Raw genomic sequence first — 26444 nt, forward strand, 5'->3', positions numbered from 1 at the left:
GGTATAATCAAAATAAAGAAGGAAATAGGCGAGACTGGCAGGACAGAGGGAGACCTGAGTGCATGAGTCAAGGGAAAGGGGATGTGAGATTGCTGTTAGATAGAAAATGATGAAGCCTCATGGACAGAGATGGTCTTATTCCTCAAGTTGATGCTTATTTGTTGCATCAATCCCCTATATCCAGGTACAGGCACTTAGCCTAAAAGGATTTCTAAAGCTCAAATGCAACAACGCTGCTGCAAAGACAGTAGAGCCAGTCATACCTGGACGTCCACTTGTGCCTTTTCTCATGTAAAATTATGACAAATCAAATTACAAAAGCATGTAATACAATTTCCTTCAATAATTAAAAGGTTTTCTGTGCTCACTGAAAATAATATTTGTCCATAGAAACTCTATGATGAACAGAATGAAAGTCAAATACTAGAATAAGAGGTTCGCATGTTTCGATAATTAATACATTCTGAATGAATGAAAGAAAAGAACAAATAAGAAGAATATATATATATATATATATATATATATATATATATATATATATATAATATATATATATATATATATATATATATATATATATATATATATATATATAATATATATATATATATATATTCTTCTTATTTAAGAGAAATGCAGGAGGAGGAAGAGGAGACCTGGCGAGGGTTTTCTCAAATAGACTCATGAAAACTGATAATTATATATTTTTGGATTGGTGCTTTGTGCTGATAATTGGAATAATCAAATTTACGCTTAACCTAACAAAAATCCAGAAAAGGTTTAGGTATTTGAATGAATTCATCTGAATTAATTATGCCTTTTATCATTTATCATGTTCAGGACCGCAGAGACTGTTGATGTTTTTAAAAGGAGGCTCAAGACCCACCTGTTTGGTCTAGGTTTTAACTGATTATTTTACTATTGATTTATTCACCTATTTATCTATTTACTTATTTAGATGCTCATCACATCGTTTGTATTTTCTTTCCTGTTGTATTTTAGTTTTTATCAGAACCTGTTGTCTTTTAGTCTTTATCCTGTCCTGTTGTCTTTTAATCTCTTAGTCTTTTAGTTTTTCTCCTGTCCTGTTGTCTTTTAGTCTTTTTGTTTTTATCCTGTCCTGTTGTCTTTTAGTCTTTTTGTTTTTATCCTGTCCTGTTGTCTTTTAGTCTTTTAGTTTTTAGCTCCAGTGTTCCCTCATGGGGGCCTCCGCACTGGGAGGTGTGTTGGGTCTGCCCGTGGGGATGTGGTCTTGGAGACTCCCTGGGCCCGGGGGTCTCGGCGACTCTGCACCAGGTGTGGAGTCCGCCCCGGTCTACCTGGGTCCTGGTGGTCTCTGTGACGGCGTCCTCTATGGCTCTGGGCTCTGCCCCCTCTCAGTGTGGATGCTCCCACAGGTTGCTATTTCCTCATCTGGATGCTCGGTGCCCTGCCATGTCTCTAGACTGTCATCAATATATGCTGTGTGTGAGTCTGAGTGTGTGTTTGCGTATGTACGTGTCTATGTGTGTGTGTGTGCATGTATGTGTATGTGGACATACAGATGTGTATGTGGGAATGGGAGGGGTGGCTTTTGTCATTTTTATTGTCCGTTTTAATTCTTATTTTTTGTAAAGCACTTTGTGTTGCATTTATATGTATGAAAAGCACTATATAAATAAAGTTTGATTGATGTTTTTCTATCTGAAGCAAAGCTGGTATGAATCATGTTTAAAGATAAAATAAGATAAGATATTCCTTTATTAGGCACAACGGGGAGATTTCCAGTGTTACAGAAGCAAAAAGTGTTTAGCAAAATTCGAAAGAAGCATCAGTAACATAACAATAAATACAAACAAGCAATATAACAAGAAATATAGAAGTATTTACACTTTAGACAACCAGAAATATAAAATTAGAAACACGACATGATGAGTGTCATAAGTAATTACACCCGTTATGTTTTATTGTTTCCAAGACCAGTGCTCTGTTCTTCTGGTGGAGTAATTCAGATTAAAATGTTGATTTACTTGAGTCTGGATTCCTTTGGTTCCTCAAAGATGGTTTACAATTAATCTGCAAATATTGTCAAAGCAACAAGTCCTTAAATCCAAACCTGTAAATGTGCAGGCTTAGTTACAGTTAGCTGGATCCTGACAAAGATGTTCTCGGTTGAAGCCATTACAATACATTTTGTCCAAACTGACATATAATATGCACAGTCACAACCACAGGAGTAAGCGCTAGATATAATCCTGGTAAAAACTGGTAGTGCATCGCTTTTAAACAAAGACATAACATCGTGTCCAATTCTACAGTACAAGTGTTAAGAAGTGCTTTGTTTTATAAGCCACTATCTATTATGAACCAACTGTCTGTGGTGGCATTCCCAGGTGAAATCACAAGCGTTGCAAGTAAAGGGTTACTAAACAAAGAAAGAGAAAAGGTAATTGACTGTTGACAAAGAAACAGGTGAAAGTGAGCTCACACCTGCAATTACCACTTTTTGCCATAGGACACAACAAAGAGAACTAAACAGATTTTCAGAATTTGAAACTTGATCCTAAACTGATACTGATACTAAAATACAAATGGCTTGTTTACTTGGATCTATTATTAATAAATGCAGGTTATGAGAGATCACTATATGTTCATCACACTTTTTTTTATTACCTACATTGATAAAATATGCAACAAAATAAACGTTTGTACACTAAAATTAGGTCTATAAAGCAGAAGTGACCTTACTCACTCCACAATGTATTTTGCTTGGTGGTTGGTGAACAAACAAACCTGCAACTATTCATATTTCCACAAAGTGATTTTAAGTTTTGAGGTGCAGCAGTGCAGCATACACACATGCATTTAGTTTAAAAAGTTTTTTTTTAATTATTTTTTTAGCCAAAGTAGTGTAGATTCTACCTGCAGCCAGATTTATTTCAGGTCTCGTTCAGATCTAATCAGTGAAACTTTGTGTCTGTGATATTGGAAGTGCCCAATATTGATTCAGAAATATGAGTTGTTAATGAAGGAACAGTCTTTTATTGGCCCCATATATATCGATTCAGCCCATGTTGGATTATAAATTTGAGGAGAATCACTGTGTCCCTGTTAAATGATGGTTCTCTCTGCTGGACTGACCCTCTGGGTTTTGGGGCAGCTTCAAGTAGCCCATTAGGGGGAAACTATTCTCCACCTCTGCTTTGTCCTCCACTCTGCACTCCTTTTCCCACCTTGGTCAGATTCGTCTGTGAAGACGTGTGTCACAACCTTTCTTTGTGAGACTAAATAAATGCGGCACCCCCTGCTATCAGCCGGGGTATTGATCATGTCTTTTCATGTCTCATGTCTTCATGTTTCAGATCATGTCTTAGGGATTTCATGATAATTAAAAGAATAGAAATGCCCTGTGTTTAACTGAATTGCCTTAATACAGAACATATTAGTTTGTGACACAGAGAATATGTGTTAGGAACTGTAAACAAACATCATATTTGGTGAAAGGCTTTTGATCTCTGTGTGGTCTACACATGGAAATGAAAAAAGTGAGGAATAACAAAATTTAACTAAACAAAGAGATTCCTTAGTATATTAGAAATTGTGCTTATAGCAGAATAATCAATAATATAAATGTTGTTAATTGTAGCCCCAATTAGAATTTGAAATCATGTCAATTTTTTAAAGATGTATTTAAAGAATTGCTATAAAATAATAAAGCAGAACTCCAGCATGCTCCACTGTGATGATAATAATAATGTCAGGTGTCACCATATGTGCTGTTTCACATTTGTACTTTGATAAATGACAAATAAATTATATATATATATATATATATATATATATATATATATATTAAATGCTACTTTTTGTAAAAAGTAAAAGAAACATGTGATGTGCAATATGTAAATGTATAATTAAAAATATAAAGAGTGTTGTGAGTTGAGTTTTATATAACTTATAACTTACTGACTTATTTCACGAGTTACTGGTGTATTCTGTATTTACTTATATCAGTTAATTACTGTACACAAAATACTTTATTATTTTTGAATTGGATTATCAATCCTTCTATAAAATACAGATTTTATTATTTATTAGTCAAAACCAGGAATAAGCAGCAGACAGTGCTCAAACGTTACGCGGAACCTTTATCCTGCAGCTGCAGTTGCGTTCAGGACACTTCACTGCTGACGGACTGTCAAAATGACTTAATAAACACAGTAAGGTGAGTCTCGATTTATGTTTTACTGCTAATGAACGGCCTCAGTTTCACTATGACACGACACCAGTACAGCTCCACTGACACATGATGGTTATAACTCGAGTGAGCGGACAGTTTTATTTTGTGTTAAAGTGACACTGATGAAGGATGGAGAGAGAGAGATGCTAGCGTTAGCTGCGAGCTAACTAGCACCGACTCACATCACATTAGCTGTGGATAAAAACAGGCCTAAACAGCTTTCAGGATAGTTGACCTGTATTATTGATGTCACTTAATATATTATGTGTATCGTGAAAAACATGACATAATAGCGAGCTAGCTCACGTAGCAGGTTGATGCAGCTATCGGAAAGGCTGACCGTGGCTTCACCTCTGTCATTGTTTACTGCTCAGCTGCTGACTGTGTGTTTATTGATACAGCAGCTGAGATAAACATAGGCAACAGCACTGAGGCTTCAACCCTGCTGTTTTTAATTTCTGGATGCTTCTAGTCTTATTAAACTTAAGTAGCATTACAGTGTAATGCTACTCTAGGACAATTACAATTTACAGAAACACTTTTTCATGATGAAATGGTAGTTTTATGTTTATTTGACCTGTCCTTATTAAGCTTTGTTGTCCTTGTTCGTAGCTGTCTATTTCTACCTTCCTGTAAATTGTAAATACTTTTCTGCTTAAAACCAGTTCCTCGTATCAGTACACAAACTCTGCCAGTAAAGATGATTCTGATTCATCTCTGATGCTGAGATAATTCAGTCATACTTCCATTGTCTTCATGAGAGCTTTCACTTTCTATTTGAAAAGTTTTAATTGGATTTTGAGGGTTATTGATCTCAATTTTATTATTCTTGATTTAAAAATATAGCTGAATGAAGCATAAATGCTATCAGGAGAAGGATACAAAAACATAAACAACACCTGACGAGATATAATATAATCTAAATTGCATAGATGGACATCCATAAATACCTGAAGCAAGACACAAGTATTTTTCGCAGCACTTCTGGTTGCTGCTAGCCGTATTACTCTTAAAGAGCAACATTTTTAATGTTACTGTAGGAATTAAAGATGAGATAAACACCCACTTCATGTATATACATTCAATATTGATGTCTTTTTGCATTATTTGTGTTGTGTACAGAAAAACTTTTTTATTAAGACATGATATGTCATTGGTCATTGTTGTTTACACACACCTATTTTTTCCTCTAGTTGAATGTAAATAATGGTTCTGTATTAATTTGCACCTACATTTGTTTAGCTTTGTTGTCCTTCTTTTGGTTGTATGTCTGTTTCTATCATCCTGTAAATTGATCTGAGCATTAGTACATTGCAACTTAAAACCGATCCCTTGTATGTGTACACACACTTGCCAGTAAAGCTGATTCTGAGTAAGCTTTCACTTTCTTTTTTAAAAGTTTTTATTGCATTTTGAAGTGTATTGACCTTCAAATGTGTTATCCAGCTTTAAAAGATACAACTGCATGAAGTGTAAATGCTCTCAGGAGAAGGATATGAAAACATAAACAACACCTATCACCTGACAAAATAGATTATGATTCTTTTAGATGTTTTCATGAGTGTGGACATCTGTACAGCATAGTAAAACCCTGAAGCAAGACATAAATACTTGTAAAGAAAAAGTGCACAGTGTAAGCAAGGTTCAGTGCAAATGTATTGCATTTATTTAACTTGAAACGTGTTGGATAGTTATAAGGTTTTCAGTAGCAATAAATTAACTTGAATTAAGCAGTAAACTGCAAGACATGACATGCTGCATTAACAGAGAAAATACACAAAGAATGGGGATTGTAGAGTTTTTGTTGAGAATGTGTACCAGCTTTGTTTTTTTTACTTAATATTATCTATATAAAGAAGGGAGAGATATTTGGGATATTTTTGGACTAATTTATTGTTGTACAGATATGTTTTGAAGTCGTATGTTCACCTCCATCCTACATTGTGCTCATGTTTTCTTTGTTAGTTTATCAGCATTATGAATAGGTAATATGAGTCAAGAGTAGCATTTAAGATAAAAATTCAATTTATTTTGGAAAATTTAGCTTCAGTGTTACCCTTCTTATACAGTCATGGAAAAAATATTAGACCATTGTTTTCTTCAATTTGTTGTTCATTTCAATGACTGGTACAACTAAAGGTACATTTGTTTTGACAAATAGTTGATAACAAAAATGGCTCATAAGAGTTTAATTTAAGAGCTGATATCTAGCCATTTTCCATGGTTTTCTTAATAATAACCAAAATCATGTTCAAGAAAACCATGGAAAATGGCTAGATATCAGCTCTAAATTAAACTCTTATGAGCTATTTTTGTTGTTATCATTATATTTGTCCAAACAAATGTAACTTTAGCTGTACCATGTATTAAAATTAACAAGAAATTGAAGAAAACAAGTGTGGTTGAATAATTTTTTCCATGACTGTACGTACAACAGATCCGTTAATTGATGTCCACCACTCAGATTTTCTTAGTTGTTGAAATATGTTAAGATAATAAGGTGAAACAAAATGTAATTTCAAATGTACCATTAAAGATCTCCATATTTAACTTGGGATAACAATATTCAACCAAATAAGCACTTAATTTGTTGTTGTTTTTTTTTTTTTTTTTTGCTGTTTTCCTTGATGACCACGGCCCCCTTATGGTATATAAGATGTAAAAAAGGAGAATTACGTAATGCTTTGTTCAGTTTGTGTCATCTCTGATGAAAAATATCTAATCTGTGCTTACTCAGCTTGTGTTGGCTGCATTTGCTTGGCAGCATGTGTGAGTCGACAGGAGTTCAGTGGGAAGCTCGATGACTAATTTGATGATGATGCTTACTCAGGTTAGATCAGAGCTTTATCTGCAGGTAGATGATGTCATGGTAAATATGTTACTATATTAGGGCTGGGATATGATGATATAAAAGGATATAAAAATGTCTATTGTATATGTGCTTTTCTGTATAATTTCTATTACAATGTCAAAAAACTAGTGGCATTACGGCCACCCACTTTTGTATGACGCTTTATCTTCTGATCCTGGAGTATTTATTTATTTATTGAATGAGCAGAAAATGTGCTATATCAATATATGAAATGACTTATATCAGACTAGAACATTTTGGCCATATTGCCCAGCCCTATAATATATGAATATACAGGGTGTAATATTAAAAAATAAAAATATACAGTGGTGTTATATTAAAAATATAAACTTTTATACCAAGCTTCTTCCCTGGTATGATTTAGAATAATGTTTCAAATGTAATTCAACAAATCTGACTCAGAAGAGGAAAAAATACATGGAATATTGGTTCAAATGTCATAAAGTTTGGCCCCTTTATTATCCAGACACACATTCTGTTAAGTTTTTTTTTTCATCACAACTAAATTATTTTGGTTTATCATCTCATAAAAATAGACTGGAAATACATTTTGGATAGAAAGTGACTTTTAAAAAGCATGTGATTGTGATTTTAATTCTGCAAATACAAAACATTCAAGCAAGTCAGCAGTTCAGTGTAATGTTGGAACTGTTTACCAGCACTGAATGTCCTGGTGCTATGCAGCAGTGGGCTGTAGCATAATACATATAAGTTAATGAACGGCCAAATAAAATCCATAAAATGAGAGTGATATCCATGATAATTTTTTCCTTTGTACCTTCAACAAATCATCATAGATAACTAGTGAATATTCAATGTATTGCCCGACCTGACTAGAAATTGAATTGCAGTGATGTAATGGCCTTTAAATAATTCATATGTAGAGAAAAGTAAAAGAGGCTGAGCTGTGGAGGAGAAGAAAAATCAATGAGGGCAAGAGAGTACAAATGACAGAGAGAAAGAGAAAGACGTACAGTGTGAGAGAGAGAGAGAGAGAGAGGAGAGGAGGGAATCAGAAGAGACAGGCGGTCAGGCAGATGGATGGAACCCCACCCAGGCCTGCTTCCTCTCTGCCTGCTCAGACCAGTGATAAGCAGCTGAGGAGGAAGTCGAGTATTATTTCATCAGGGCACGTGAGGGAGGAGTATCGTTTATATCTGCTGGAAGCTCCGCTCTCAGTGGGATGAAGATACTGTAGGTGGGTCGGTAGTCGGATGCTTAAAGTTGTTAAACTAGAGTTTTCATTGTCAAGCCTCTTTTTAGAGTTTAAGAAGGCGCCTGGAACACAAGTAGGGGTATAATTGAATCAAAGTATTCTAACTGTCAGCTGTGTTTCCATTCTTTGTTTATGTTCGGCATGCTTCCTCTTAATCGTTTCCTCTTTCCCTCTTCTGCTTTCACAGTAAAACCACCAATAGGTTCCATCCGATGACTCCGCAGCGACCTGATGGGCCAAAATAACCTGCCCTTGAACATCTCAGTCTAAGCAGTGGGATTTTACTGTTCTTTTCATGCCAAACGTGTGTGTGTATCTGGCCAAGTGATGTAGCTTGCCACCCAAAGGCTGCTGCCAGTCCTGTTTAGCTCTGGCATAAACCTGCAGTGGCTTTGCCCCCCGAGAGGAAGCCAACTTTCCCTCCAGAGCTCAAGGCACACCACTGAAAAACGGAAGACTGTTACCTCGGATGAAGGCCTAGTCTTGAGGAGGAGGGGGCCAGGGCTTGGCTGCTTGGATCTTCTTCAACCCTTGTTGGCTTGTCAACAAACCTACAGACTTTACCAGCTGACAGCTAATTTGCTTTGTTGGACATGTGGATGTTGCTAACTGGGTTTTTGTGCCCATTTTGGAAAACCTTCTAGTTGTGAGACTTGTAGCTCAGGGGAAGACCCAGCCATGGAGGGTCTTGAACAGCTTGACATGGTGGGCAATATCAGCCCAGCTCTTGAGGCCACTGAGGACTTTATCCACTGCATGGATGGGATACAAGGCCAAGGTCCGAGCCAAGCTCAAACGGGGACCCTGCAGCCTTCCAGGCAGCCGAAGCAGCTGCAGGAAGTGTCCAGCGCAGCGCTGGGGAAGCTAAGCTCCAGCGGCGTGTGGAGCCTGTTGGCCCGGGAGCAGCCAGAGGTGGGGCCTCTAGGATTGGCCTGGGCCGACAACTTCAGCGTTTTGGGGCTGGGGATGGGCCTGAGGCACGGCAAGAGGAGCCGAGCACGCTCCACCAACGACCTGGCGGCACATTCGAAGGAGTGCACCAACAACACCGCCAACTCCTCTTCCAACTCTGCCTTCAAAAAGGGACACAACCGGTCAAGGTCAGACGTCAACTACCGGCCGTCTGCGTACACAGACAACGGACTGCCAACTGTGGACTGCAACACCCTGAAGAACATGATCCTCAACCACCAGCCAGAGGGTGAGTTCACGTGGTATGATGTAGAGAGTGTCAGTCTAAATCTTCCAGGTCTAAGATAGAGCGGAACTTTTTGAGAGGTTTTGTTGATCCGACAAAACAAAATTTGCCATTTGTGATATTTGGCAATATAAATGAAACTGACTTGACTTGACTAGAGATGCCAAGGTGAAGAAATGTTCCTATTGTTTGATAATCTTATACTTAACAACAATGGTGTTACTGATCAAACATTTCACATTGATTGATAGACATTTCACAAGAAAATATATTTGTCCATTGGGTTTAAGTCAATGCTGATTCACTCAGATATTTCACATATTGACACACTGACTGGGGAGCCATAGGAATAAAATGAGATCCTACCTGACTGGGTAGAGGATTATCCAAAGTAACTGGGACACTTTTTTTTGAAAACACATTTTTCTGTTTTGCAGCTTTGAATGCTTTGGGCAACACAAACTAAAATCCCACTGACCTCCATCCATTTTTTTGAGGTGGTGGCAGAAGTTTTAGTTCCCCTGCTGTCGTTCCAGTTAACCTCTAATTGCAAAGCTAAGTGGGAAATCACATGTTTCCTAATTTGGGTGAACTGACCCTTTTAATCACATTCCCAGTCTCTACCTGTCAGAGACATGCACACCTCCCCCTCCCCCTCCTCCTATTCCTCCTCCCTTTTCGCTCTGATCGACCGTCCATTCAGCGGAAAGCTTTCACAGCCTTTGAGAGGCTTTCGGAGGACAGAAGTCTCTGACTATTTGTGCTGCAGATCGGGGCGTATGCTGTACTTATGTTGAAGCATCCTCAGAGAAAGCAATAATGATAGAAGATGATGATAACTTGAAATGACACAGCTGTGCTATGACAGTCAGTGTTCAGGCGGAGAGCGCGACACACACACACACACACACACACACACACACACACACACACACACACACTATTTGTTTGTGTGTTTTGGCCATCTGAAGGCCTAAGGAGATCCTAAGGGATCCTGAGGGATAATAGCCTGTAATCCTGTCAGCAAATGGACTCAAATGAGGCGAGAGAAGAGGCAACCCAATTACCCGGCCCCTGATACTGGCAGGATTATTTAGTATTAGCATATGTGTGAAAAGGCATCAGGCTATTTAGTTTGGCTCAATGTGCATTGAAAGGAGAGAAGTAGGAAAAGGACTGTAATAAGCAGAAGGCAGAGTGATTTAGCTCGGCCTTGCTATGTCTCTTCATTCACATTGAAAAAAAAAAGTGGCCTGTTTGCCTTTCCATTAGTGACAGCTGGGGATGTTTAGATGGTGAATGGAAATCATCATCATCATTATTATATACACAATATACATGCACATATGGGACCGAACAAGGTTATAGCTTTTTATTAAAGCTCCTGTTTTCTAACATTCCCACTGAAATCTATATATATATATATATATATATATATATTTGTATGTTTCTAGTAAATAATTGGTCTATTTGTGGTTGCACATGTCATTGCAGGCATTCCTCAATCATTTTATACTCCTAAAAGTTCAAGATCCGTACATAGAAAAGAGATTTTAATGTAAAAGTTTTCAACTCTTAAATCGTAAAGCATTTATTTATTTATTTTTAAACTTAACTGTGTCAATATAAAATGTGAGAGTGCTTCCTGGTATTTGAAAATGTTGACAGATTTTGATATTTTTCCAATTTTGGTGTCCCTCAGAGTGCATTGATAAATGATAAAATAAGTACAGGTGTTCCTTACTATCATGGTGAAGAAATCTCTATATATTTACTTAAACGTACACACATATCCACGTGTACAACATAAAACATTGGCCTATCATAATTAAAAATATAAAAGAAAAAGATGCATAAAAAAACTTTACCTTTTTATAGATATATATACACATGCATCCAAAGACATACATAGGTACTTTTGCCTCACAGCAAGAGGGTCCCAGGTTCAAATCCGGTTTGTGTCTCCTCTGTCTGCAGTTTGCATTTTCTCCCTGTGTCAGAATGGGTTCTCTCTGGGTCCTCCAGCTTCCTCCCACAGTCCAAAAACATGCAGCTTAGGTTTATTTGGTGACTCTAAATTATCCCGTAGGAGTGAATGAGAGGTTGAATGGTTGTCTGCCTCTATGTGTCAGCCCTGTGATAGTCTGCAGACCTGTCCTGGGTGTACTGACCCAAGTTCGGATAAGTGGTTATGGATAATGAATGAATGAATGAATCTTCATCATAATTTTCTCTTTCTTTCCTTCATGTTCATAGGAGTTTTTTTCTGCTGACTTTGAATGTTTCCTCTGTGTTTCAATTCCTGTTGATCTGAGCGCACTGAATGTATCATTCATGACGCACATGCTTTTCCCCCAAACTCTGCATTTACACAATGTGGGCACTTCTAACTGCATGCAGACCCAGATGACACACGTACACTCACACTTAATTGCAGCTTTTAGATCATGACGATGACTGATGTGTAAGTGCTTACTTCCAGAAAAAAATACCTCTAAATGAACATAGATGTAAATATGTGAAAGTCCTGTTAAAGCTTCACCCCATAGTGACCCTGAATAGGATAAGATATGTGCTTTAGAAAGGATGGTGCACCTGTGGTTGCTTTCTCATTTGCAGTCTCTTTGTATCCAAGAAGCCGTGGGAGTCTGTTAGATTGTAATATTATGATTTGAGACCTAATCAGTGGGGCAGGCTGCTTGTTTAAGGCTTAAGCGGGTGCTTGATTGACTCTAGTGCAGCGAGACTGGATAGTTTTGCAGCCCTGAAAAATAAAGTGTTAATTCCGGATGAAGGCTTGTATGTGTATGTTAGACTATTACTAGAGTCTGATGTCAAAACCTACCAGGTGGAGATGAAGGCTAATTGAGCAGAGCAGTTTTCTCGCCACAACGCCTAATTCTCATCTCGACCCTCCCAAGCGTGAAGACTGCCAATCAGCCAGTCTCGATTCCGGCTAAAAACTTATTTGCATATTCATTTGTTCCTTTAGCATAAAGGTTTGTTAACATGCAAAGTCTGAGACCTGGAGTGACACCATGTCGGCTGCTGTTTTGATAAGATTGATGAGGCTCTTGACTCGCCACCGGAGCTGTGGAGGATTTTCCTTTTGCCCCCTCGAGTGATTTAGCACGTTAAAGCAACAAAATGCAATATCTGCCAATTAGACCTCTCCTGGTGGGGGTTTACAATTAAAGTTAGTTAAATTAGTGTGTGGGATTGGTGAAGGCGATGGTGATTGTTGTTATTTTTTATGTAAGCCTGTCTTTCCATTAAAATACATCTAGATATTTAGGTCTAAACTAGGCTATATTAGGCAGAAAAGTTGTTGTTTTTTAGATGTCAAGGCACCATATAACCATTGTTTCAACAGCCTTATAGAAACTATTTCAAAGTGAAGTCAGTCCTAGCTGGATGTAACAGAACATTGTTCTAAAATTTCTATTCTTAAAACTGGAATACTGGTCAAAAATAGTAAAAAGCACAGAAACAGTTTAAAATAACAGGCCTCGAAATACTTATTCTGTGTGCATGCGCTAGTGCAAGTAACTTTTAAAATGACACCACATCTTTTTACCTGCACCAAAAAAGTAATTCTTGATTTTTGCCACTGCCGGGGTGAGCTGACTTTTCCTGTACAACTTCAGATTGCATATCGTCATAGCCTGGGACATTCACAAATGCAGTGAAAAGTTCAGACCAGGGAGAGGGTGTGCCTCCAGTCTTCAGATTAAGAAAGTGGGACAGTTTTGCCTGGTGGCCTCCTTCATAATATTGTTTCTTCCTGCTTTGGCGGCAAGAAACGTTCTCAGAGGAGCAGCTGCACTTGCCTGTCTATCTCTTACCAAAACACCAACACTCGACTCAGAGCTGCAAACCTCCAATAAGCCACCACAAGCAAGCCAAGAGGACAAATGATGCAGTTGATTCGGATATCTTGGCCAGGCGTCCCCTGAAAAAGAGGTCTTTGTATCTCATTGGGACCGACCTGGTTAAATAAAGGTTAAATAAAATAAAAATTAATTCAGTCATGATGTTCAATAAATGTTACTCAGTGACCCAAGCCATAGATGCACTTCAGTAAAGGGATAAATCATGGAAAATGACTGTAGTGCATCAACCAGTCTCTACCTGCAGTCTTTAAAGGTGGCTTTGTAAAGTGTGTATCCTGCTGCTTCATGCAGGACGCCAGCAGATTCATATGGAGACCACAAGTCATGGCAAAAAGAATAAACGTCCATAGATATTTCTCACAATTCTTGCTGTATATTTAGTTAACATTGATCTATATGCAAAGAATAGTCATAGCTTCTCCACAACAGACCTAAATACACTCCTTCTGTTGAGTGCTATTATGCCGTTTTAGCCCTGAAGCTCAACCGGAAACAATTTGCAATTATCTAAGCAGCCACTTCTGCCCTGTCACATCAAATTTGTTCAATGTATGTTATTTAACCAAGTCCATGTCTATGTGGAAGAAAAACAACAATTACTCATTTCGTACTGATTATCCCTGTCATGTTTATGTGTCAATAAACCATCAGAAGATGCATCATATTGTTCAGAAGGACAGATGGTGGAAAACCCCGTTAAGAGTACTCCTTTAAACGTGCAATATGTAATGTCCTGCCACCAGATTCTAAAGGATAACAAAATTTGGAACAATGCCGTCATTGCAGTCCGTGTCTCTCTGTTGGCATTCCTTCACTGAATTATCCACAGAGGTCTCTTCCTCTCCAAAACAAAACTGGTGTTTAAAACCAGTGAATAAAGCAATCTCACTTAAAAAAAAATGTTTCTATGACACTGTTCACTGGACCATTATTGTAAATGGAAACCATGTCACCATCTGGCTCTTCACCTATAACCACCATACAGTTTTTGATGCCCAATCATGACCATTTTTCTTGCAAGGGACACAACATCACCATCTGACCAATGTTTGCCTGGTTAAGATCCAGACGTGCCATGACTAAAATCCTTAATCCAGTTCAAATATATATAGTTAAAGATGATCAAAGGTGTGCCCTAAAAATGGGGCTTAAAACTGGATAAAAAAGGTAATTCATGACCACACCGCTGACACATGTGAAATGTTAGTAATTTAAATATATAAACCATAGAAAACAAAACACATGGGTGTACTCACTTTTAGACATTTCAATGCTTAAATGTTACTTATTATATTTTTAAAGCTTCTAACCAGTGACGAGATGTTCGCATAAGGATGATCAAAACAAACACATTTTTAAGACATAGTAAGAGTATCTGCTCTACTATTTGTGTCAACAGAAGATAAAATTAACTATCTGTTTGGCTTGTAAGAAAGTTTTTATTCAGAATGAATATAAATGTTTGTTGTCTCAAACACGCACATTACTTATCTGTGTCTGTTTACTCTGCATTATCCCTCTCCTCTGTGTCTCTGTCCAGCTGATAAAAGCAGCAGTAGCAGCGTGGTGAAGCAGGGTGAGATGGAGCAGCGTGAGGGGCCCCGGGGCCGCTGGGCGCCTTGCCACGTCGAGCTGACATCCTGCGAGCTCCGGCTGTATACTCTGGACAGCAGCGCCAACCGCCAGCTGGGCACCGCCTACTCTCTGTCACACTGCCAGAGCGTCATCTCACCAGCACCCTGCAGCCAGCCCGGCCAGATCACCCAGCCTGCCGATCAACGCACGCTCCAGGCTTTGTTCTTCAACAGCACGCGTCTCCAGCTGAGGGCGGCCAACCAATGGGAGGCCATGGAGTGGAGACGGCTCATGTGGGAGAAAGTGCAGGCAGCCCGGCCTCTGAGGAAGGAGAACCATCAGCGGAAGAGCGGCGTGGAAAAGCAGCAGGTCGTCAAGTTTCCCACGGCCATGTCGCCGTCCTCATCGCCCTCTCTGTCGGGGCTCGACACCCGGCCTGACGGTGAGAGTGACACCTCAGCAGAGGTGTCACTCCAGTCTCACTCTGGTGTCCTGAGCAGACCCACCACCCTCCCCCTGTTCAACCAGCGCTGCCAGGACGTCCTCAGAGCCGGTCTGCTCCACCAGCTGATGGATCAGAACAACTCGCGGGCCTTCACTTTCGTCCTGACCAGATCTTCTCTCCGGGCTTACCCCACAGAGGGCCGCGGGTCCGTGTCCCAACCTGTCCTCCAGTATTCCCTGTCCTCCTGCTCGGCCGTGCAGCACGATCCGGAGCAAGAGAATGGAGAGCCTTGGACAGAAATGGGGGACCGTTTCCAGGTAGTTTTCCCCAAAGAGGTGCTCAGACTTCGGGCGGATGATAGGGTCAAGGCCCAGGAGTGGGTGGAGGTCCTGCGAGAGGCAGTCGGAGCGCAGAGGCCTGCCCCAGCAGAAGGAGGAGAGTCAGGGGAAGGAGCTCCGACCCTGCAGGGAGTGCTGCTGAGATCGAAACCATTCAGGGAGAGGAAACATCGAGAGGCCATGAGAGCCAAGCGGCAGTCCGTCACCACCAGTTTCCTCAGTATTCTCACCTGTCTGGCTGTGGAGAAGGGGCTGACCGCTCAGAGCTTCAGGTGTGCAGGTAAATGAACTTCAGAACAGTATACTATTCTGATATTCATTGGATAGGTATTTGGTTTTCAATTTTGGGGTTCTGATATATGTTTTTTAATACTGTTAAATTGCAGAATACTTAAAAATTAATGCCTTTTAATTAAGCCAAAATACATGCGTTGTAGCCTATTGAGAGTGTTTACCGCATTTTGCTGTCGTTTAGTTTCTCTCCTCTCTGATAATCTCTGTGTTTCACTGAGGGCAGGGCTTTGCACACACATGCTCTGTGTGGAGCAGAGAGATGGGTGCAGTGGCTTCCCTGCAGTCCACTAACTTGTTGCTCCTATTACCAATATTACCTGCTCTGTTTCAACAATGTTTGACCAAAAAAACGTGCATGCCAACTGAATTTCATCTGTCCTCCGTTGGAAAAATACTTTGTCTGATTTGTGTTTTTTTTCCTACCAAAACTTAAATTCTTAAAATTCAACAATTCAGTTCAATTCCAAACAATCCAAAGAAAGCAGGCTGGCCTGCAAGAGAAACCCAATAACAACAGGCTGATGTACACCTCTGCGAATATGCAAATCATTTCAGATAAAATTTAACATCCATGAATGAAACAATCCTACTTATAATAACTTAATGAATGTGTTAAACATTGTTGTACCGTAACTATTTAACACCTTAATTCATTGAAAACATCATCCATATATATAATTTTATTTTCAAATGTCTTTTCCTCATTGAATTTACATGCATTTTAAATATAATTCGACAGAGAAATTAAAACAAAAACAAAAAATACCAATATACAATTTTTTTTGTTGTTTTCATTATCAGTGTAAATGTTATTTGATACCATTGACAGGGGAGCAAATACAATGCATAACCTTGAATAAAATGACAGTTTTCTCTGGGTTTGAACATTGTTTAATGAAAAAAATTACATATTGTACCTTTAACTCCTCATTTAATATGAAGCCAAAAAGGGTTGAAGTGGTTGAACAGACATGAGAAGAGTGCTGCCTCTTTAAATCCATCTACCTGTTCCTGTCAGTCAGCCATTGTGGTGTTTTTCAGTATTTAGACCCTTTTTCATGTCCTGAACCATTACAGCCTCCCTCCCGCCTTTATTATCACCCCTGTGAGTCTCCATACCAGCCTCTTGGACAGCCCCATAAATGGCAGGCGGTGCTTTTACTCTCCCTGGGTGTGAAACGTGGGCTTCCTCTCTCTCTCTCTCCCTTTTAGGAGGGCTTTGAATAATCACCGCTCACCTCCCTTTTTATTTGTAACAACTGGCTTATTAATGCAGGGGCTGTTTGAAAGGCCAGCTGAAACAGGAACAAGGACAGAGGCTGTCTGGGGGCAACTGATGATAATTGGTAGGCTTAAAGCACCGGAGGAGAGGAAAAATGGATGAATGAATGAATGAATGAGAGCGAATGAAAGCGGCCTGGGGATGCTACAGTGGTCAGGCTTGATCGTGGTTGTTTGATTGAAGGGTTTCTGGGTAGAGCTGGATGGGAGGGACAGCTGGATACGTCCATTTTCTATACAGAGCACACCTCAGCTCGCTCAATCCGTTTTATTTCCCTTCTTTTCCTCCCTTTCTCTCTATTTCCTTTCAACAATTCATTCAGACTCACAGCTTTTCCCTCTTTTTGTCTCCCGTTGTCCCTCTGCACCCCCTCTCATTTGTTTGACTGTATCCCTTCTTAGTCTCTTGCAGTGTTACTTAGCAGGTCCTAAAAAAGTATTCTACACCACCTCAATTCAAGGCCTTAAACCTGCATTTAAGCCCACTAATTCTTGTGTTTTTAAGGATTCATAGATTTCATTTATGTGGGTTTTTTTTGGTCTTTAAATTTCACTTTCACCAGCATTAATGTTAAATATTTATATAAGAATCTCAGATGTACCTGTATCCAACCTATCTCCCTCTTTACTGTTTTTCTTTCCACTGCTCTCCTCTCTTTGGTTGCATGCCAGTTTTTTTTATTGAGATGTGGGCTATTTTTTTTGTATTACACTTTAATTATTCTCTGCCAAACAAATAAACAATGGCCTCCAGCACGCTGCCGGGAGGGGGGAGAGAGGACTGAAAGAAGAGCCTGGCTGATATATTGGGTTAGTTATATATTGGCAGTGAAATGCAATATATCTGGTAATTATTACTGAAATTTTTCAAATCAGTCAAAGGTGTCTAAAACTTTCTCAACTGTGGAGAATTGCAGTTTTATACTGTTATAGATAGACAGACAGACAGACAGACAGATAGACAGAGACAGATGGATTATAAATTATAAACTATCGCCTTTTGCTTTTTTGGAATCGGGATTGTGAAATCAAACGCTGAATAAAGTTTTTTTAGGCGACCAAAATGTTTTCATGAACTGAAAACGCACTATGAAAGGGTCAAAGTTATAAAACAACAATACAAACAACACCCAAACACAAGTTCACAGCTATTAATTAATAAATCAATGTTCACACTGCCATAGATATGCACTGCTACAATGAATTGACCCTCTGAAACCCATGCAGTTTCAGGGTGTTTTTTGCTGATTGCTGTCACATTTTACTCACTGTGCCTTATTTTTCACTGTAATATTTTCTCATACACCTCTATGCAAATGGCACAATCATGACTCGAAGTTGGGAGAACTCAAAGATATCTTTTGTGCAGTATAACACAGTTTTAATACAGTAAATTACTAAAAAGCAAAGGTTTAATTTTTGGGCTTGTATTGATTATTATCTGCAGAACTGGACTGATGTGCAAAGTTTGGCATGGCTCGTAGATGAACCCTCCTATCAGCCCTTTAAACCCCACAGTTCATCAAAAACATTCATCCTTGATTGTTCACCTGGATGCATATATTATATTATTCATATATGAAGCCACTAATTTGAATAAGATCTCTTGATGTTGAGTGTGCTACTTTAGTCTCCACTCTGATTTGTCTTTGAACTTGTTTCAAGGCTGCCCTCTGCATATGCATGCTACGTCCATCCATACATACCCAGTGATTGGTTATTTAACATCAAAATGTGAAATGTATTCAACTAATTACACAGGGGGAACTGCTGTGTTTTTGATTCCTTTTGAAGGAAACAGTTAGTGTTCGTTTGAAGACCGTGACTCCCCATCACCCCTCATCTCACCCACACAAACACACACACACACATACATATACACACCCACACATTGTGTGAGTGTGTCCTCAGGTTTGGTGACCCCTGTCGTTGCACAGGAGCACATTCTCAGGCCCCCGACAGACCATGTGAATCTGTTGGAGGGGGGGGTTCGGGTGAAGTGGAAATCAGTAGATATGAGGGAAGTGAGGAAGTAGGAGGTGGGCTTACATCAAAAGATAGACAGTTTTTCTCTCTCTCACACACACACACACACACACACACACACACTCACTGTCTTACTCCTAGAACTCTCCATTTGTGCACATTTTCATTCGAGTGTTTGGTCGGTGTGAATGAGACACATCAAAGTTTGAGTTTCTCCTGTCTGTCTTTTCAGTTTTAACTCACACACATATACATCGCACACACACACACACACACACACACACACACACACACACATACACACTCTGAGGTGTGGTGGTGGTGGTTTAAAACCAGCGGCGGGCAGATGAAAGCGTGAGCCCCTTTTTTTTTTGCCCTGATGTCATCTCTCTCTCTCTCTCCTTCTGTCTCTCTGTCTGTCTCTCTCTCTCTCTTTCTGTCTCTCCACCGTACGCTCACCCCGGGGAGGTCAAAGTGACCCTCTCTCACTACAGAGAGCCGCGGTACAATCGGTAGACCTTTGAGCTACGTTTGAATTCCCATTCATCTTTTCCCTCTGTCCCTCTTTCTCTCTGTCCCAGAAAGACCCATAAAAGATCAGAGACGAGCAGAGAAAGCAGTTGTTGGTCTGTGCTGATAATGGAGGGGGTAGTTAGCAGCAGAAAGTGTTAATAGGTACACTAAAATTAAGAAAGAGGCAATTATGAGAGCTGTAGTAGACGGACATAAAAATAATGGGTGTAAACTCTGATTGTCGTTCAGTGTTTTTGCTGCAGCTTATTTGTAAGGTCATAAATGAAGGTGTTGTACTGATCCAAGGGTTTCAAAATTTTCCATTCACATACAGAAGTGGGGCACAATTTTAGAAACACCTCCCAATATTAATAGAAACTATTGACTAAAGAACTGGATGTACCCACTGTGACCTCACCCGCTGGTTTGTGGACCTCATTATTGAAGCTTTGAGTTTGCCATATTGGCCGTTAAGTCTTTCCACTTTTTTAACAACCATTAGCTCTGGTTTGGAAAAAATAAATCCTTAATTCATGGAATATGATGTAAAAAAATCCTCCATCCTGCTGGCAGGACCAGCCTGTTTGGCACCAGCAACCATGCCATGTTCAAAGTCTCTAAACTTTCTTCCCCATTCTAATGCTCAGTTTGAACTCCAGCAGCTCGTCTTCACCATGACTACATGTCTAAATGCACTGAGTTGCTGCCATGTGATTGGCTGATTAGATATTTGCATTAACGAGCAGTTGAACAGGTGTACCTAATAAAGTGTATGTACTGTATTGATTAGGGTTGGGCCGATGGATGATGCCACTCCATAAATAAAAATACATATATAAAAAAGGAAGCAAAAAAGCAACTTATGTTAGAAACTGTAAATAATACAAGAGAACAACACCCAGAATATTAATAATAGACGTCCCTTTTTTATTTAAAAAGTATATTTCTTTTTATTTTTAGTATATTTATTGAATTTTTGCTTTTACAGTTTAAAAAGAAATTAAAAACATTAAAAAAAACAGTCCCCAATAAAACAACATCCTCAGCAAAGGAAGAATAAATTAATTAATTACGGAAAAAAATTAACATTAAATAGAAGCAAAAACCCAATTGATATTAAAAACTGTAAATAATATACCCAGAATATTCAGAACCAAATAATATATAAAAATAATTAAATTAAATGCGTATTTATGCACACGGATATAAAAAGAACAGTGACTTAATGTTGGATATATTGTAGGTGCTGCAGCACGTCTTGTGCCATATGATTTGAGTAATTTGGATAACTTGCATCCATAATCTTCCCTCTTGATGTTTCACTGTAATCATCGTCATATGCCAGTTTGGTAACATCGCCCAGCCCGATTATATACACATCACACTCTGTCCTTGTTGGTTCGGGCTACTTAAATGTTCTCTCTTCAGAGGTTACTCCCCAAGGTTGTTTTGCTGCTGGAGAAGGTTTTGGTCAGGATCCGATTTATATGTGTGGTGTTATTTTATCCTTTGTCTTCTTCCGTAGTCCCACATGCATTATCTGTTGAGGCTTTTCTGCACTTTCTTACTCTACAGCGCTCATTACAGACTGCCTCAGCTCTGGTGGAAGTACATTTACCTCACAGTGTGTGTATGTGTGTGTGGGTGGGTGTGGTCTCTTCTTGTCTCATGATATAGAATTTGAGGTTAAGGTTAAAGGTTGTTATTTAGTTTGCAAATGTTTTCTGGCTACATATGTGTCTTTGTGCCTCTGGTCCCAACAGCAGCAGACCAAAATCGAGGCCACAGTTGGCCAGAAAGCCGGCCCGGTGGTCAGCTCTTTCCTCGAAGTGACATAGTGTTTCTCTGACTGTTGACCATCCCCTCTGCCTGCTGGCTCCCGACCGGTTGACTGTGGTTTTTTTGAAAGAGCATCCACCCCAACAACAGCATGAGCTCACTGCTGTAATTAGCCTCCAGAGCTACACACATGTATCCCAGCATGGGTCCTTCAATAAGATAAGACTTTGTTGTTTTCCAGCTTATCTACAAGCAGTAATTTTAAGAAAAAAATGTTTAAACTTTGGCAAATGACGAAATTAATGATTTATAGACGACTACCATGCTTAGCACTAAGCTCTAAAACAATGTGTCAGAAAGTATTACAATCAGAATACGATTAGAACCACCAGACCACATCTGGAGGTGCTCTGACTCACACTGACGGATATAAACGCAGTTTGTACAGTTTAGCCACATTGTAAAGAAAAATATTGAAGTTAGAAGGGAACCCAAGTCAGGCAGGCCTTCAAAAAGCTCCCAACAACCCCCTTCTTGGCAAAGAAAAAAAGTCAGTAGAGACTTTGAAGCAGCAAAGCGCAGCAAGATCCTTGGATGGGTGATGTGGGTCAGGTGACAGAGAGGGGTTAATAACTTAGCTCTAGGGATCTAATAGAGAACTTATTTCTAGTGACTGGTCTAAAACAAAACGAACTGGCGGATTTAATCCAAAATGGTAGGATGACCCTAGATTTAGCGGATGGCTATTTAATGTTCCGTTAGTTAGATTATTTACATTGCAGCGCACATAGAGAGTCCGGCGGCTAATGGTGCGTTCAAGGTCTACACGAATGTCAGTATTTTCGACGTTGTTCCAAGCTCCAAGCACTGACTTTCAGTGTAAATTAAACACACCATAAGGCGATACGGTAAGAACGTGTTGTCACAGACTGACCAACAAAGTATTCAGTCAAACTGAACTGAACTGATATCAAACATGCAGTGCAACGTTTGCTCCGGTGTGACTTTCATGTTCTGCTCGAGTCTAAAGAACGTGAGACAGACGCTTCCAGTCATCTGTCACACAGTGAGCCGTTATAGTCACATATGAATCTACTGCCCGCGACGTCCACGCAACACAAGTTATCGCAAGTATATCTGCTGTTCCCAAACTTTCCTCAACTTCAAGCTTTACTGCTGTGTATAGCTTTGATACGGCTGTGTCCGTGAAATAACGTTGCGACGGAGTCACATACCTGGTTCCAGTGTCTTTAGCATGTAGCTAAAACCATCGTTTCCACAACGTTGTATGGCCTCAAGTCTTTGCACATGAAGCAAGCAATGGATTGTGTTATTTCCTTTGCGCGTTCTGAATTGAGAGGAAGTTTTGTCGGCTGGTTTCTCGGTAGCGCTGATGTAGCATTGGCTTTGGCGTCATCAGTTAATGCGATCTCAGCATGGTGCCGAGTTAGATGAGCCCGCAAGTCCGTTGTATTCCCCGAGTATTTTATTTTCATGCGGCACTCCTTGCAAACTCCATGTGTCATTTCTATCTCATTCGTCCCTTCCTTGTTAAAAAAAATCCAAAATAAATCCACACGCTTGACATTAACGCGGACGGGGCTCTCCTTATTTATTATCTCCGGTGCCGCCATCTTTGTTGTACCAACTTCTTCTGTCACGCTGACCATCACCTCTACTGACCTCACCAGAATAATACTCAACAGCACCATCTAGTGGATCAAAAAAGCAATTGATTTCATTTTAAGTACCAAAGAATTCACTTCATTTTTTCCATTAATTGTGACAAAAAAATATCGATACTTGCCGGCCATGAATAGATATTATATCGCCACGCAAAATATCGCGATACTATGCTGTATCGATTTCCCCCCCACCTCTACAAAATATGATGCCTTAAAAAAAAAAAATAATAATCCTTATTCTCCTTTACAATAATTCATTAAAATATGCAATGATTAAGATGGAATAGTGATATTAGAAAGAATTTATGCTTTTAGGGCAAAAATGTTCTCTGGGGGAGCATGCCCCTGGACCCCCCTACTTTGTTTGGGTCCCCCCCATCATAGTCTCAGAAAATCTTGTGGGAAACACAGGTTCTAAAGGCATGACAGACTGTACAGACAAGAAATTGCCCAGCAGTATGTTCAGGGTAATGAAAGGATTAGAGATGTTTTGGGTCCTCCATTGAGTCAGCTTCCAGTCAGTACATTTGTTTGGCTGCACTGGGAATTTCCTGTATATATGTTGGTTGTTGTTTACACTACAGTTAATTTTTTTTTTTTTTTAAATAAAACATATTTGGGTTAAGGAATGGAGTGGAAAATAACCCATTGAGTTGAAATCATTTTTCTGACAGCTTCTACATTGATTGTATAAAGTTTAATATATGTATAGTGTTAAATATTATTTCATAAAGTTTTATGTTTGAGAAAGTAGTTCTTAGTTTTTAGTGGTGTAAAATTGGTGCACAATCCACATAAAAGTTCTATTTTCATTCCAGCTTAAAAAAAATACTTTCTGCCACCATATCTGTTATCAATTAATTTCCCCTTCTAAATTCAGTATCGGCCTCAAAAGTCCCATATCGTTTGGGCTCTAGTTCACATTCATAATTCAGGTTTAGCGTGCAAGTTTTATTTATCGAGCCAGCTGACTTTATTGATTAATAGCATGTGATGTTGCTCGTTGTAGTACGTCAGTTGAACACAAGAGAACCAAACTAACTACAGATCCCAGCAGCTGTCAGGTTGTGGCAGGTGGCGGCCAGGAGAACACGACGGGGTGGAAGTGAGTTCAGATCAAAGCAGCTCTCCACAGCATCAGCAAAGACAGTATATGTCAATATATAATGTACATTCATGAAATAATATTAATAAAGCTTCATGATAATAAATGTCTCCATCTGTCACTTGCAGCCCTCGCCAGTAGTTTCTCTTGACCAGGGACACAATATGTTTATTGATAAGTCTACCTAACTAATTTGCATAACAAGATTGGAAAAATAGAGATTAAGATGACTCTTATTGTTGTCAGGTTTAAGTGCAAAGGCCCATGACTTTGTGTCAAGAGGAGGTGGACATTTCACAGATCCAGACGATTTATCAGTGCTGATTAGACTATTGTCCGTCTGTTTCAGGCGTCAGATTCTCATCCATGATAGAACAGTACTTGACTTAACTTCTCTTTATTGTCCACTTTTATCTGTTCTCCTTTGATCTCACTCTTCTTCTCTTTCAAGCATTTCCTTCGTCCTCTCATCTCTCGATAGCCTTTTACTCATTCTATCTTTTCTTCTGTTTCCCCTTTGTCGTCCTGTGTTGTTCGTCTGTCTTGAAGCACCACTGACAAACAGGCCGACACACGTCTCTCTTCCTCCGTCGCTCTTCTTCTCTGTAGCTTTCTGTACCTCTGTTTTCCAAACCCAGATAACAATCTTCTGTTTCTTTTCTTCTCTGCCTGTCTCCACTCGCTGTTTCCCTCCAGGCCCCGTGTCCTTTGAGATTGTGTTGGATAAGGGACACCTGTCATGGAGCTGTGGCGCTCAGCTGTTTGTGTGTGTAATCACAGACCAGGTCCGGGTGTTTGGGTGAAGACTGAACTTTAAAGAGTCGAGAAGACAAAGCAGACAGTAGGGCAGCAATCAGGCTGAATAGAACTGAGGATCTGTTCGTCTTTTAGGTCTACAAAACACTTCTTATTGAAGTTTGCTGTGTTGTGACTACTGGAGGAATCAAGGCTTGACTATCTGAGGGATTATTTCAAGGGAATTTGGCAGATAGATTTAGGAAAACCATCACAGATGATGCACAGAACAAGAATTATTGCAGTAGTTATTGACAACACAAAGATTTGATAAAACTTTGTAGGAGGTGGTTTTAGTCTTTTTGAAAAGTTGTTGATGCACTTAACAGGAGATGGAAATTATTTTCCAGAGTTCTGACGTAGCGAACATTTAACTGACTGATCATGCTTCCACTCTGCTGCTCTTCTCTCTGTTTTCTCTTGTGGGTGGCCAAAGTTGTCTGATTAGCAACATCTTGTTTTTTTTTTCCTTGCATAATTTCTCCTTCTATCTGTAATACATTACACTGCCATCTTCTGACCACAGGACATTTATGCAGCTTTGTTTATTCGTTCTAAACCAGTTGATGGCAACATCCCTAATTTGCATTTTCCTTAATGCATCATTTGAAAATGTCTTAAATCTTAAATTTTGCTTCCATTTTAATGGAAACTTGCCTAGTGTTGGATATCTTGAAGGACGTACGTGTGGTTTCAGGAGTTAAATCTACCGCCAAAATCCGAAAGATCTGTTTTTGTTTTTTCCCACATCTCCAACAAATAACATCATGATGAAAGTGCTAGTCATCAGAAGCCAAATCTAATGTAATTCATGCACTTATTTATCTATATGATACTAAAAGTTGAATCTGGTTTAGTGGTCAGACTCCGTTCTGAAAGCTCCCAAACACACAAAGAAATCTGTTAATATCACAATTATTGATAACAGGAACAGGTTTGGATGTTTCTGTGTAACTCAGTGACTTGTTGTGGATGTGGAGCTTACTGTTTCAAGTTTTGCTCATGTTTTAGTCAGCATCCAACTATTTTTGTGTGCATGTTTTCAGTCACAACTGTCAAACTTGGAACATGATGACATTATACGCCTTGATATCAACAAACCTCTCCTTTTAAGGATTTCTCTACAATCAGCTCATCAGTGCAATAAAATAATATAATGTAGCAGTTCTTTTGTTCAGTTTATGTGGGCCATGATGCAACAGGTTATGCTATTGGGGTCAGAGTTCCCTTTTAAACTTTGACTATCTTGT

The 26444-nt window shown here is 39.3% G+C and overlaps 1 protein-coding gene across 1 annotated transcript in view; it reads left to right on the forward strand.

Annotated features, from left to right (window-relative positions):
• Positions 1 to 4143: 4143 nt before the first annotated feature.
• Positions 4144 to 26444, forward strand: part of plekhm3 (pleckstrin homology domain containing, family M, member 3) — a 42631-nt gene continuing 20330 nt past the window's right edge. Inside the window, exons 1-3 of the mRNA XM_059343612.1 lie at positions 4144 to 4204; positions 8495 to 9508; positions 14939 to 16036. Coding sequence (XP_059199595.1) covers positions 8986 to 9508; positions 14939 to 16036 — 1621 coding nt within the window. The 5' untranslated portion in view covers positions 4144 to 4204; positions 8495 to 8985. The remainder of the gene's footprint in view (positions 4205 to 8494; positions 9509 to 14938; positions 16037 to 26444) is intronic.

This window comes from Centropristis striata, chromosome 10, assembly GCF_030273125.1.
Source record: "Centropristis striata isolate RG_2023a ecotype Rhode Island chromosome 10, C.striata_1.0, whole genome shotgun sequence".
NCBI classification, from domain to species: domain Eukaryota; kingdom Metazoa; phylum Chordata; class Actinopteri; order Perciformes; family Serranidae; genus Centropristis; species Centropristis striata.